At 46.2% G+C, this 14,465-nt stretch overlaps 1 protein-coding gene across 1 annotated transcript in view; it reads right to left on the bottom strand.

Moving 5' to 3' along the window:
* Positions 1 to 6,359: 6,359 nt before the first annotated feature.
* Positions 6,360 to 14,465, bottom strand: part of RAB3B (RAB3B, member RAS oncogene family) — a 62,613-nt gene continuing 54,507 nt past the window's right edge. The window contains exon 5 of the mRNA XM_047789124.1: positions 6,360 to 10,467. Within this exon, the coding sequence (XP_047645080.1) occupies positions 10,280 to 10,467 (188 nt within the window). The 3' untranslated portion in view covers positions 6,360 to 10,279. The remainder of the gene's footprint in view (positions 10,468 to 14,465) is intronic.

Here is a 14,465-nt window from a genome sequence, read left to right as displayed (position 1 = left end):
CCAGGGATCGAACCCGTGCCACAGCAGTAAAAACACTGGATCCTCAACCCACTAGACCACCAAGGAGCTCCCATGATTGGTGGTTTTTGTTATGCTCTTCTAATGATCATACATAGGGACTCTACTGTCTGCTCCTCCTGGGGTCCAGTCCTGTCACAGCTCACTGCTCTGTTCATCCAGTCCCTCCACACACTGGCCAGTTCCTTTTGGCTGCTCTTAGCCTCTGGAGGTTTCCCTGAAGTCAACCAAACCTCTGGGTATAAGGCATGTTAGCCCTGATACTTCCATGTGAGGTTAGGTTCCTGGGACCGAAATTTGAGGGGAGGGAACAGAGGAGGTGGAGGAAGTAGAGACCCCTTGGAAATGGCTCCTCCAGGAGGGGTAGGCTGAGTTTCATTCTGTGAGGAATGCCACCTGCACCTACCTCCAGGCCCTCCCAGCGGCTCCATCTTATATGTAGGTCAACAGTCGGCAAAATGCACTTTTGCTGGACTCTCACAACCATCTTGTTAAGCAGGCAAGATTATTAATCTCATTTTACAAATGAAAATATGTTTGTCCGAGGTTACACATTTAGGATGTTGCAAAGGCTGGACTCAAACCCGGGTTTTGAGGATCCTGGCTTTCTGATCATTGGAGGGCATTTCTAACAAAGGCTCCAGGACACTCTACACTTCATTTTTGGCTTATTCCTTACTCCTGGAGGCTGGACTCCGCATTCTGTCAGGTGTCGGGTGGCAGCCAGCCCAACAAGGTCATGAAACACAGCCATTCAAGGCCATTTTCCTGGTTTCTCCTTTGTTCCTGATGGGACTCTGCCTTGAGCCACTTCCCAAGTCCAGGCTCTATCTTCTACTTACATCCCTCACTCCCAACATTTCTGGGTCTTTCCTGTCTCTGTTCCTAGTGCCCTTACAAAGATCCTGGACTGGATTTTCTCCCTGCTCTGCCTGGGTGCATCTTGTGTAGCACAACAGTCAACAAATGTTGGGCACCTGATGGGTGTCAAGCCCTGTACTAAAGGCTTTATTTATACCATTCTCATATTTAGTCCTTTCTACAAACTCTTGAGGTAAATACTGTTTTTCCATTTACATGTCAAGTAATTGAAGCTCCAAGAGTAATTTGTTTAAAGTTACACAACTAGTTAGTGATGAAGAGCCAAGAATTGAACCTGGGTCTGCTGGACACAAGCCCTGACCTCTCAGACCATGTATCATACAACCTTCTCGGTCCTCACGCCACAGACTGAAGATTAGAGGGATTGGAAGATAATTCAGCACATGCAGATCTCTCAGCCCTTTAGTTTCCAGGCTTCCAGCTTCATGACAGAGATTGTCCTCAGAAAGATCTTGCCCAGCTGAGGCGGGCACACACTTGGTGCTCTATAAATTAAGTCCTCCTTGATTGGAATACATTTATGGCTTGGAAACACTGGCTGTCCCAGTGTCTCTTTGAAAATGCACGGTTCTGGAGTTCTCCTGTGGTGCAGCAGGTTGAGGACCCAGCACTGTCACTGCAGCAGCTTGTGCTGCTGCTGTGGTGCAGGTTTGACCCTTTGCCCAAGAAATTACACATGCCTACTGAGGGTGTGGGAGCCGGGGGGTGAGGGGAGAGGATGGGTCTGTGCTCCGTTCTTTTTTTTTTTTTTTTTTTGGTCTTTTCTAGGGCCACTTCTGAGGCATATGGAGGTTCCCAGGCTAGGAGTCTAATCTGAGCTGTAGCCGCTGGCCTACACCAGAGCCACAGCAACGTGGGATCTGAGCCTCATCTGAGACTTACACCACAGCTCACGGCTACTCCGGATACTTAATCCACTGAGCAAGGCCAGGGATCAAACCTGCAGCCTCATGGTTCCTAGTCAGATTCATTAACCACTGTGAACAGGAGTCGTGAACTCCTGTGCTCTGTTCTTAATAAGTCTCCTCAGAAATTCTTGTTTCTCCTTTTCCTCTTTAGGAAACTCTGGCCTGGGACCGGCCGTCCATGGACCATCCACATGCACTTAATTACTAAGATGCTTTCTGGCAGCCTCAGAAACTGAAGCCACAAGCCTGGCTGAGGGATGAGGGAGTCACATAGCCTTGGCTGTTTTCATTGTACTTAAGGAGAAAGAAGCTTTCATAGTGAAAGAATTCCTGCCAAGATCCTGTTTGCCACTTGCAGTTCTTACAGAAAATGGGCATAAAAACATAGATATTAGTGTCAAGACAGCTTGTAGAAACCATCTGGTATAAGTTCCTGAAACCCAGAGATGGGGAGTGACTTATCTCAAGTTGCACAGCCTGTTAAATCTCAGGAAGAGATGCATTAGGATCCGGAGGGAGCTGGGACTTGCTGAGTTACTTTGCATTTCTGCTGCAAGACTTTGTACCAAGCAAAGAAAAACTTTTATTCAAGTCTCCCTTCAAGAGTCTTCCTATTTGGGTATTTGCTGTTTGGCCATTTCGAAATGATAGAAGAGAAGCAGCCAAAAGCCTATGCCACACAACTCAATCCATTCCATAGGGTGTTCTCGAGATGGCAGATGTCCCCAACCACATTGGCAGAAAAATAGGAACAGATGTGGAGAACTAGCAGCAGCGGTGTTAGATGTTTTGTGTAGTTTCTAAGTACCTGAGAAGCCAGACCCCATGTGGACCAGTGACTAACATAGGAACCTTTGCCTATGCCATCACCAGCGTTCATGGAGAGCTGCTAAAAATTTTACCTTGCAAAATCCCTCTTCCTTGGGCAGTCAGGTACAAAAAGTGAAAATGGTGAAAAGAGTAGGTTTTGTTCCAAATTATACAAAGTCTTTTTTTTTTCTTTTTAGGACCATACTCACGGCATATGGAAGTTCCCAGGCTAAGGGTCAAATCTGCTGATCTATATCACAGCCACAGCAACACCTGATCTGAGCCTCATCTGAGACCTACACCACAGCTCACAGCAACGCCAGGTTCTTAACCCACAGAGTGAGGCGAGGGATCACACCTGCATCCTCATGGATACTAGTCAGATTTGTTTCTGCTGAGCCACAACGGGAACTCCTATACAAAGTCTTAATTGCAAAGTCCATAGAAATGGGATTCTCAGAAGACTCAGTGTTTAAAAATTAGAATTACTACACTTTGGAGCAGTAAGAAAACTGAGAACCAAAGAGGAAAGAATATATTTTGGTTGCAAGTGATAAGAACCTGACTCCAACGAGCAAAGCTAAATGGAGGCTTTATTTGAAACATGTACGGAGGTGTCCAACTGCATCAAAGGAAGAGGTGACCTTCCAGCCAAACCTCAAGAAGCCAGAATCAAGGCCAGGAAAGTCAGAGGACACACTCTCTCATGTCTACACTTCTTTCTGCATGATGAGCTTGTTTTCTCTCACTACAGCCCAGTATTCTAAACCTGAGTTGAGGATAGGCTATCACAGCTTCAGAGCATACCTCTGCATATATTTGCTACTGAAAAGGAAAGAAAATAGCTCCAGTTTAAAAATTAAAAAATAATCCTGGAGTTCTCACCATGGTGGATCGAGTTAAGGATCTGGCGTTTTCCCTGCAGTGGCTTGGATTACTGCTGAGGCTCAAGTTCCATGCCTGGCCCCAGGAACTTCCATATGCTGGTGGTGTGGCAAAAAAAAAAAAATCCTAAGGAAGGATTTTGATTGGCCCACTTCATCACATGTCCCCTTTATTGACAGTTTTCACTAGAACTGCAGCGTATGGAAGTTCCCAGGCTAGGGGTGGAATCGAAGAGCCACAGCGACACCAGAGCCACAACGGAAACTCCATTTGTATTTTTTAAAGACTGCTGTTGTGTGGAGGGTAGACTGTAGGTGAACATGTGTGCAGTAGGGAAACTAGTTACCAGCTCTGTGGTAGCTCACTGGTAGGAGAGAAAAAAACAGTGGCTTGGACCAAGGTGATGATGGAAATAGAAAAAAGTGGGCAGATTTGAGATATTTTGAAGCAGTATCACAGGCCTTGCTGCTAGATTAGATGTGGATACTAAGAAAAAGAAAACCGAGAAGTAGTTCCCATTGTGGCTCAGCGGTAACGAACCCAACTAGTATCCATGAGAATCTGGGTTTGATGCCTTGCCCCGCTCAGTGGGTTAAGGATCCGGCATTGCCATGAGCTGTGGTGTAGGTTACAGATGCAGCTCAGATCTGGTGTTGTTGTGGCTGTGGCGGAGATCGGCAGCTGCAGCTCTGGTTTGACCCCTAGCCTGGGAACTTCCACATGCTGTAGGTGTGGCCCTAAAAATAAGACCAAAAAAACAAAGAAGAGAAAACTAAGGAATTAGAAATGATACTGAAATTTCCATGAAGACCAGGGTTAAAATAAATTTGGGGCAGGCCTTGCTTCTTTGCCAGCCCACCTGTATCTCTCACAAGGGTCCTATCTTAATAAATCTATTTCTTGCCCAAATAAATAAATAAATTTGAGGCAGAATCAGGAGTTCCAATGTGAACATGTTCAGTCTGAGACTAGTGGGTACTTGTGTACACACATCATTACCAAAGAGGTGGCATCTAAAGCCTCAGGACTAGATGAGGCTCCAAGGAAGAAAGCATAGCTAAAGCAGGGGACCCAGCTATTCTGTTAGCCGTTTCTTTTGCATATACTGAATCTTTCTGCTGGGCTTCCAGCCAGGAACTTCAGGTGGGAATCACAACCATTTTTGTTACAGTGAATCCCATGGAATGAGAAGCCAGACTCATTCCTTGGGGGAGCTAAGAAGTAACGAAATGAGCTGTTAAACAAGCACCAAAACTCCATGAGCTGTGTCTTGATTGCTCCAAAGTAGACCCTTTGGACAACTAAAAAAATAGTGGGGCTGTCCTGCTGCCCTTTGGGGTTATCTTCAGAGCCAGGTTCTAGGACCCAGGAAAATTTACCAGACTTAGTTTCCGATGACTTAGAGTTGCTTCCTTTGGTAGACTGAAAAACGGCCACAATTATTTCACAGCTCCTCCTATCAAGAGATGGCATCTATTTCTCCTTAAAATTAAGCTTGGCCTTGTGACTTGCTAATCAGCGGGATAGGAGAAAACAGGATACAGAGGCCTGAAAAAAATGCTTCTACATTGGAGCTTGCCCTCTTGTGCTGCTGGGAAAACTTCCATCACCATGTGAACAAGTCTGGGTCACCTCCTGGAGGATGAGAACATGCAGAGACCTCAACCACCTTAGTTATCTCAGCTGGGACCCCAGAGATGTGAAAGAAGCCATTTTAGACCATTCAGCCATGGCCAGAGGAATCACCTAGCCGATCTATAGAATCATGGGAAATAACATTTGTTTTATTATTATTATTAGCTTTTTTTTCTTAAGGGCCACACCTGCGGCATATGGAAGTTCCCAGGTTAAGGCTCTAATCAGAGCTGCAGTTGCCAGCCTACGCTGCAGCTCACAGCACCACCCGATCCTTAACCCACTAAGCGGGGCCAGTGATCAGACCGGAATTCTCACGGATACTAGCTGGGTTTGTAACCCACTGAGCCACAACGAGAACTCCTGCTTGTTGTTTTAAATCATGAAGTTTTTGAGTGGTTCGTTATGTCTCTCAGAGGACCACAATGAACTCTGAACCACGTAAGCTGCAGATATTCCACAGGTACGCATATTCTTTCTCTCATCCTTACTCTTTTTGGAGGACTTGTATTTGATCAGCCATCAAAGGTTTAAACTAAAAGATGAAAGCTTCACTGAGAAATGTACAGCAATGGCCAGTGGAGTCTTTTTCAGGCCCTTGAAACAATCCCACAAAGGCGATCCAGGTTTTCCAGTTGCATGTTCTCATGGAATGATGTACCTTTGCTTCCCTGAACTTTGTAATATAGGAGGATTATTTTACAATGTCTAGACTAAACTATAAGCTATTAGACTATAAGCTTTATGAAGGCAAGGACTGTGTCTAATTTGCCACCGATTATATCTGGCACATACTCGACGCTAATTTGTTTATGAGTAAATTTGAATCTTGCCTGCTCCATAGAAGGGATCTAGGCCTTCAAAAACATCGCTTAACAGTGTTTGTATCCAAATTTCTCTCTCGCAGGCACTCCCGGCAATCAAGGCTGTTGCTTGATTTTCCAGCTGTGGCAGGTAAGCAGGTATAGGTTTGGGGCTGGGATTCTGAAATCAGTGAGGTCCCAGGACACTCGTTGCTATAATTCTTTCTACTTACGCCAACAGGTTGGTAAGCAAACTTACATAAATATTCCTCCAGACACTATAGGAAACTTGATACACAAGCAAGGAGCCTTGGGGCAGGAACAGGTGGTATAAGTGGGAAAGTCATGTCTGAAAGATGTTCGTATCATTCTGGGGACATTACAAGGCTGCAGTCACAAAGCAGGTGTGAAACCAGTGTCCCAAGTGAGGCTGTTTAATTAATTTGGACAATCCTTGAAAGTCTGTCACTATCAACACCCCAAATACACAATTGAAGAAGAAAAGTGAAAGAACAGGAGTCAGACAGAGGTGGGTTCAAATGATACTGAGTGACTTAGGCATGTTAACGTTTTCAAGGCTATGTTACCATGCTTGCCAAATTAGAATAATGATATTTCAGAAACAGTACCTCCATTAGACTATAGGTACCTGCAGGCAGGGATCATTTGTTTTCATATATATATATATATATATATATACACACACACACACATATATGCCAGACCCACAGTAGATACAGACTAGGTGAATTTCTTCCTAGAGCTGATCCAAGACCGGATCCTGTCTCCATCACTAATCCACTCTCAGGGTGATCTTAGAAAATTTCTTCCCCCTCCCTGGACCTCAGCCTTCCTTTTTGTACAATAAGGAGCTTGGACAAGATTTCCTCTAAGCTCCCTTCCAGATCTAACATTTAATTAATCTGTGACCATTCAGTAGACTCTACCGCATTGCTGCTCCTGGAAGTTAATGCTACAGACTAAGGAGTCAGTAATAAGTCACGAATCATGTTGTATTTACAGATACACATGCATTTAAAACAGAGTCTGTAAATAGCTACAATACTGTATTGCACTTTGGGCCTACTTTTGTCTTTTTAGAGGTCAAGAGGTTTTTTTTTTTTTTTAATCTTCTTTTATTTGGATTGTTAAGCAAGATGAAAACTGGGACATGTTGCCACTAACACATATTATGCAGCTTGAACCCTGGTAGCTAATTGCACTATTACCATGACTGATGAACATTTACCGCAATCAGCTGGAAGCTGCTGCCTTCCACTCAGCAGAAATGAGGTCACACAGAAGGGCTGGGGAACTGCCATCCAACGAGCAGTTCTGTTCGTTGCCCAGTAGAAGAGCTTTCCACTATTACATTTAACTCTTGATTCCACCTGCTGTGAAGATGCTTGTTCCCCTGAACTGGTTCTTGCGTGTTAAAGAATTTTTAAGTAAAAATTTCAATTTTTGCTGGAATACTCAGTGGGAGAGAAAAGATTACTGGATATACGTACTAATATATCGAGGGATTATGAGAATCTTGGTCTGAAATCCTAGTACTTGGATAGATGGGTATTACTGCCCAGAAAAACAGTAATTATCCTTGACCCATATGGGACTCCACAGTGTAAAAAGCACAGCCAGAACCACCGTCTTGGGAGGGGACCACATTCTTCCACAGCCAGAGAACTTTACTAAGTTATGCCCCTGATATTCCCCATTGCTGATGCAGGGAGGCTGCTTGCAGCACTGCTTCAGCACTGCTTCAGAGCCTGGAGAGCAGATACTTAGAAAAGTAGGGAAAGCTAGCACTTGGACTTCAGAAACATTGGGTGTTTTTTGCTCAGGCCCCTAGAGGACCTGATTGCCTCAGAGACGCCTTCCTAGAAGCATTAGACATATATCACCACAGATTAGTCTGAACAGCCAAATAATTTATCAATAGATTGCAGATATAAATCATTTCTCCTGTGGACTTGGAATCTGATGGCCTGGGGATTGAATTCTACTGTGGCTCTCCACTTGTAGGTTATGTGACCTTGGCCAAGTCCCTCAACCTCTTTGGATCACAGTTTATCGCTAAGGAATGGAGGAGAGACTGTGGTGAAGAGCACAGACCTTGGAGCTTACTGTGTGGGTTCGAATCCCAGCTCTACCATTTACTCATTATGTGGCCTTAGGCAAGCTAGAGAACCTCTTTGTTCATTATTTCCTTGTCTTTAAATGAGGTTGATTATAGTGCTTCCCACACAAAGATTTTGGAAAGGTAAATGGGTTAACTTGTGTTAAGTGCTTGGAACAGTGACTAGTATTGAGTAAGCATGACATCAGTGTTAGCTACAATGATATTGGGGTGATAATCCTCATCTTTGGGGTTTATTTGGCAGATCAACTGAAATGATGAAGGTGAAGAAAAAGTCTCAGAGTTATTAGTGCCGGAAGGGACCTAACAGATTAACCAAAGAGTCCCCTTCATTTATAAGCAGTGACTCAAGACTCAGTGATAGAGAGTAACCGGTCCAGAGTCACACTTGATTTAAGCGAAGAGTCTGAGTTTCCTGATTCCAAGCCCAAAGCTCTTGTCCTCTGCACTCCACAGAGCTGACTCTAAAGGGTCCTTTTATGTAGTTGTGGGACTTGTTGCTAGTCAATACTCTTTCCTAGGACAATGGGCTGCATTTGAAATAAGGAGAAAACTTGGGAGAGAGTCTCCCTATTTCCCCAGTGATTTCTAGGGTGGCATGTTAGTGCAGGGGGCAGCAGGCATTCAGGCCAGGGCTGGGAGAAAAGATTTTCAGGAATCATTGCTAGGTCCATGTCATTATTTCAGTTAAAAAACAAATACGTCCCTATGTCCAAACAAGCTAGAATCATGAGCTCATGCATTCAGATTGTTTCTGGTGTTAGAGGGCTTCTTTGGGTTTTGTTTCTTTGAGTGTTTAATTAAGTGGCTTCCACCAGAAGTGGTTTCACATCTGTACTTTGGTAGAAACTCAGGTTTCTCTCTCAGGAGAATAAGGTTGGGATTGGGACCTCTGAGTTCACTTTTCACAATTTTTTCAGGGTCATGCCGCCTTAAATTTATCCTGCTTTGAATCATTACTTCCCAGTTGGGTTATTCAGGACTGATTGAGAGCTGGGTTGGTGGAAAGGGAGACTGAGGAGAAGATGGGGATTAGAACTATTTGACTTAGAGAAGGGAAGAGCCCAGATCTCATGATTTCAAGTCATCTAAGGCTGCCACAGGGCAGAGAGAGTAGAGACTGGGAGCTCTCTGACAGCAGAGCTGGCACAAATGGGGTGGGAAAAGGAAGAAGAATTTCCAGGAGGGAGAATTCAGCTTAAAGCAGGGAAAACTTTCTGATGATGAGAGCTGCCCAAAGATGGTGTGGAAAATGAGCTCCCAGCCCTGCCTAGAAGGTATATTTTAGAAGAAATAAATAGATTTGGCTGTGAAGTTTGACAGCCACTTGTCAGAGATATTAAGATCTCAATTCACTAGTGAGACTTGGTAAACTTTGGGATCCCACCAATTGTAAATTTTCAGATTCTGAGAGTCTAAGAACCCATAACCAATGTCATGGAGTTCCCACAGTTAAGAACCCACTGGAGAGCAGCAAAATCACAAATCTGTGACTTTTTCTTTATCTCTTTTTTTTCTGTCTTTCTTGAGCTCACTCGCTTGCTCTTTCATAAAGCAGGAACCTTTGACATTTTGCAGGGGATACTCTTTTTCTTTTAAGTGTGTTTCTGACTCAGCCTTTGCTCCTTCAGCATCATTTAGAAAGTCTGAGCTCTCTGGAGATTAGTGCTAGCCTGTCGCCACAGCAACTGTCCAGGCCTTGTGGGCATCCGTGGTAACAGGTGAGGCCTTTGAGAAACAAAGCTTGACTGTGGTGAGAGGAAGCCCCACAGGGAGCCTGAGAGGACACAAGCATGTTGTGTGCGGAGGGGTTTTCTGTGAAGAGATTAGCTAAGCAGGTATGTCTAACTTGACACAGTTGGCCAGGCCCTAAATAAAAAGTATGTGCGGGTGTGTCAAATTTTGGTCAATGGAGGAGATCTTACATTAAAGGCAGAAAAGAGACTGGCTTTTCCAAGTCCCTCTAGTGAATCCCCTTTGTCAAGTGGAGTCTCCTTTGTAAAGGGAATCTCCACCCACCTTGGGACCTAGTTCCTCCGGTGCTGAGTGTCTGTAAAGTGGGGCCATGTGTAGAGAACCCGGGGGCAGGCTTCTTCTCCACTGCAGGCAAAGAACAGCAGCAGCTCAGCTGCGGATGTAATGGGGAAGCAGAGTGGGTGTGGGGCCACAAGGAAGGGAGATCAGGAGGTGGGCCTTGCCTAGCACGAGCAGTTCTGCTGCAGCAGTGGCGGGGTGTCCGAGAGACGGGTGTTCTTGGAGGTGCCCAGCACGGAGGGGTCCGTGTCCAGAGTATCAGACATCTTGTCGCAAATGGCATCCACCAGGCGCTCAAAGGCCTGCCTCACGCTGATGTTCTCCTTGGCGCTGGCTTCAAAGAAGTCAAACCCTGAGGACACAAGAGAGATACCAGTAAGGATTTTCCCCTTCTCTTTCATGCCTCCTTGGCTAGAACACTCTGGATTAATACTGCCAGTGCTCAGGAGTGAAGCAAGGAGGCCTAATCCCACAGGCAGAGGAGTCTGCTTCAAGGAGACAGGGCAGAGATTACCCGCACTGGTTTGAGTCAGAGGGATCCTGGCTCTACCACTGACCAGCTGTGTAACCCCGGCAAGTCGCCAATCTCCTTTATAACTCAATTCCCTGGTTTACAAATCAGGATAATTTTACCTGTCTCCTAGAAGTATTTCAAGGATTAAACAAGGATGACACATGTCAAGTGTATAACCCTGTGTGTGACGCGGGGCGCCGGCTGAGGTGGGGGTGGGGAGCAGCCGTCCTTAGGTGTTTTCGAGAAGAGTGTATACTTCACTGTGTGTACACAGCACTTCTGTTTCCAAAGCATGGATCACAACCGTTATCACATTTGACCCTCACATCACCCCCGGAGGAGGAAGGATCCAGGCAGACCCTCCCCATGGCCCTAATGCCGACACTGTGACTCAGGGAAATGAGCTGACTTGCCAAGGTCACGAGGATAAGAGGCCCAAGCTTTGGCATTTTTGACCAGGGCTTTCACTTCTCTCCCCCCCCCCCCCCCCCCCACTTTCCACTCATCCCAGCCTGGCCAACTCTAGCCTGGGCTCTGGGAGGCACCCAGAAGTGCACACTGAATGAGTAAAGCTTCCTTTGCTCTTTCCATGCACAGACATACTGGTTCATCTCCCCTCAGAGGGGTTCCTCCTGCCTGAATTCCTAGGAATTACTCTGGATGGCTCCCTCCTCACACAAACCCAGCAATGGCCCAGGAAAAACTGCACCTGAAGCTGTTTTGCACCTTGAGGTCCTTAAAGATAACTTTCTATGACAATGAACAGAACTCAATTGTCCAAGGGGGACATGAGTAAGGGCCTCCTAATTGAGGCAAAGCAGCTGCTTCCCAGCTGAGGAGTCTTGGCATGTTGGCAGCAGTCCTTAGAATCCTAACCCTCCTTTCTCCTGGTGTCCCTGCCCCAGGCTGCTCCCTCCAGCTTCCTTTTTCCCTAACTTCTCGGTCCATCTTTGTTTCTCCTCAAAACCTTCTCTCTTCCTTTTTTTTTTTTTTTTTTCCATTTTACCTCCTTCTTTTTCTCTTAAGCTCCATGGGATCTTTAATATTTACTAAGTGCCTACTATATGCCAGATGCTATGCTAGGAGCTTTACAAATATTGTTTCACTTAATCCCCACAACAGCCTGTGGGGTAAACATAATCGTCTCTAATGAGTGAATGAGAAGAATGAAGGCTCCAAGAGATGAGGTCATTCACACAAGGTCACATGACTGTATGAGTGGAAATTGGGTTTGGATCTGGGTTTGGATGGCTCCTGCGTCCACACGCAGCCCTGCCTCCCATTTCTTCCTCTTTCTCCCTTTCACTTTCCTTTCTTCCCCCGATCATATATTTTTCTTCCTTCACGAGTCTCTTTGGCCTCCTTTGCTTTTATCTGAGTACCGCAGTCTGGGAATCTGGGCAAATCACTTCATCTCTCTGAATCACTTAACCTGCCTGCGTCTCAGACCCCTCGTTTGTCACATAGGAATAACAACAGTGTCTTCCTGCTGAGAGCAGTTGGGAGGACTGAGTGAGATGATGAATAAATTGCGTATGAAGTTGCCTGTTTGAATCACAGTCTCTGCTCTTCTTTCATCTGCTCCTCTCAGCTCCTCTTCATCCCTTTCCCCCTCTTTTATCATCCTTTAGAGCAAAGGACGGGGTCTCCTCCCTCCTCCCTCCTTCTCCCTATTATCCCACAGTCCACAGAGAGGACGAACGCCCCCAAGTACAAACAGGGCTCCTCTTCCCCAGGCCATTTCAGCGTGCAGGCCCTCACAATTCCTGCCAGCCCACCTCTGGTCGCCAGCCTCTCCTGTGGCCCGCTTCTCAACCTGAGAAAGGCAGGCTGCAGAAGTGCCTGCTAATTGAGAACATGTGATGAAGAAGGAAGCAGCTGCTGGCTCATTATCCTCAAGCTGTAGAAACTCAGCTGGCTTTAGGGACCCTCCCGCATGTAGCTTTTCCTTAATGAATATCATAAAAATTGACTCTCTGGCCTTTGGTATATAACAAGTGACATTGTTTGGAGAAGTGGGTGGAGTATGTTGCTTGCCTAGGAAAGGGACAAACAGGTAAAGAAGTAAAAAGGTGTAACCATCAATTTGGATGAAAGTGGGGCTAAAGGTCAAGCCCAAGGGGGAAGTTCCCATCGTGGCTCAGTGGTTAACGAATCCAGCTAGGAACCATGAGGTGGCAGGTTTGATCCCTGGCCTTGCTCAGTGGGTTAAGGATCTGGCGTTGCTGTGAGCTGTGGTGTGGGTTGCAGACTCGACTCAGATCCCTCATTGCTGTGGCTCTGGCATAGGCTGGTGGCTACAGCTCCGATTAGACCCCTGGCCTGGGAACCTCCATATGCTGCGGGAGCGGCTCCAGAAAAGGCAAAAAAAAAAAAAAAAGTCAAGGCTAAGGGCAGCATTCCCTTCTGGGGAACTGGACTGAGGGGAGGACATGCCCCATTGTGCAGGCAGGCAGTGGGAAGAAGCTCAAGTGTCAGCCTGGATTTCAGCACAGTCTCTGTCAGCTACTAGCTGTGTGACTCCAGGCAAGGTGCAATTTCCCCCAGCCTCTGTTCCTCATTGGTGAAAATAGGTCGATGTTACCTACTTCACAGAGTGATAATAAGAATTAAATGCACAAAAGTATGCAAAGTGATTGGCATGTAGAATACACAGCAATTCCCTTTCTCTTATGTTCCCAGCCTGAGTCTTAGCTTCCTCAACCCACCATCATTCTCCAGGGCTTTTGGGGAAAGCCTCTTTTTCTTCATCATTCAAGGTCAATCAATAAACCTGGTCTTTATTGAACACTGACTGTGTGCCAGGTGCTGCACTGAGTGCCAGGGACAAGGGGAAACCAAATCGATTGTGGAGTAAAGACACGCTAACCCGAGGGTCAGTCGCTCACATGTGCATAGTCCTCGACAATTTACAAATACAATTTTAGAACAACTTTGGTGGGGGGAAGGGAGAGGCAATTACAGATTATCACCTGTAATTTACAGATAGGGAAACCGAGGCTCAGGGATGGGGCATAAGCTAGGGCTCTATCTGTTACGCCCCCTTGCTCTCAGTTGGACGAAAGACAGCTTACACTCTTACCCAGGTAAAGAAAACCAGAGACTGTGCAGGAATGTCGCTGAGGGAGAGGGTGGCAGGGAGGGTTTGGGGTGGAGAATAGGCTTCCAAGAGTTTGCGGAGATAGGCAACTTTGAGGCCAGAGCTGAGCAAAACCCTTCACCGAAATTATTCTTTAGGATTCAGCTTAGATATGGCTTCTGCATCCTCCTCTGGGCTTCCCTCTGCCACAGCACGTCATCCTGCACGGTGGAAGTCCATCTGACAACAAGCTCCCTAAGCCAGGACCCTGTCATTCATCTGAGCTCCAGCACCAGCCAGAGGAGTAGGTGCTTGGTGAGTGTTAACTGAGTGAATGGACAGATGGACGAGGGAGATGAGAATGAGCATGGACAGTGTGACAGAGGGTCTGCGGACAGTAGGGGTCATGAGACCTCAACTCAACAAGCATGACAAACCCTGTGCTGAGCACTGGCGACACCACAGTGAATCAGATGCAGTTCCTACCCTTGAGGAAATCCTAGTCTGGTATGAGACAGACATAGGGACATTATTACAGTGTTAAATGCTGGAAGGGTGGGGAGGTTGTCATGGCACAGAGGAGGCACCTGTCTGAGTCTGGAGCCCAGGGAAGGCTCCTTGGAGTAGCTGATTCCTAAGCAGCTGGATAAAGACATGTGGTTGTGAGTGTATGTGTGAGTACATGCATGTGTAGCATGCCAGGCAGGGGAAACAGCATGCACACATTTAAGGGGCAAAAAAACAGCCTTGGTGTATC

Source organism: Phacochoerus africanus, chromosome 8, assembly GCF_016906955.1.
Source record: "Phacochoerus africanus isolate WHEZ1 chromosome 8, ROS_Pafr_v1, whole genome shotgun sequence".
NCBI classification, from domain to species: domain Eukaryota; kingdom Metazoa; phylum Chordata; class Mammalia; order Artiodactyla; family Suidae; genus Phacochoerus; species Phacochoerus africanus.
Note: the sequence above shows the minus strand (reverse complement) of the source record. Positions and strands in the feature narration are given on the sequence as shown.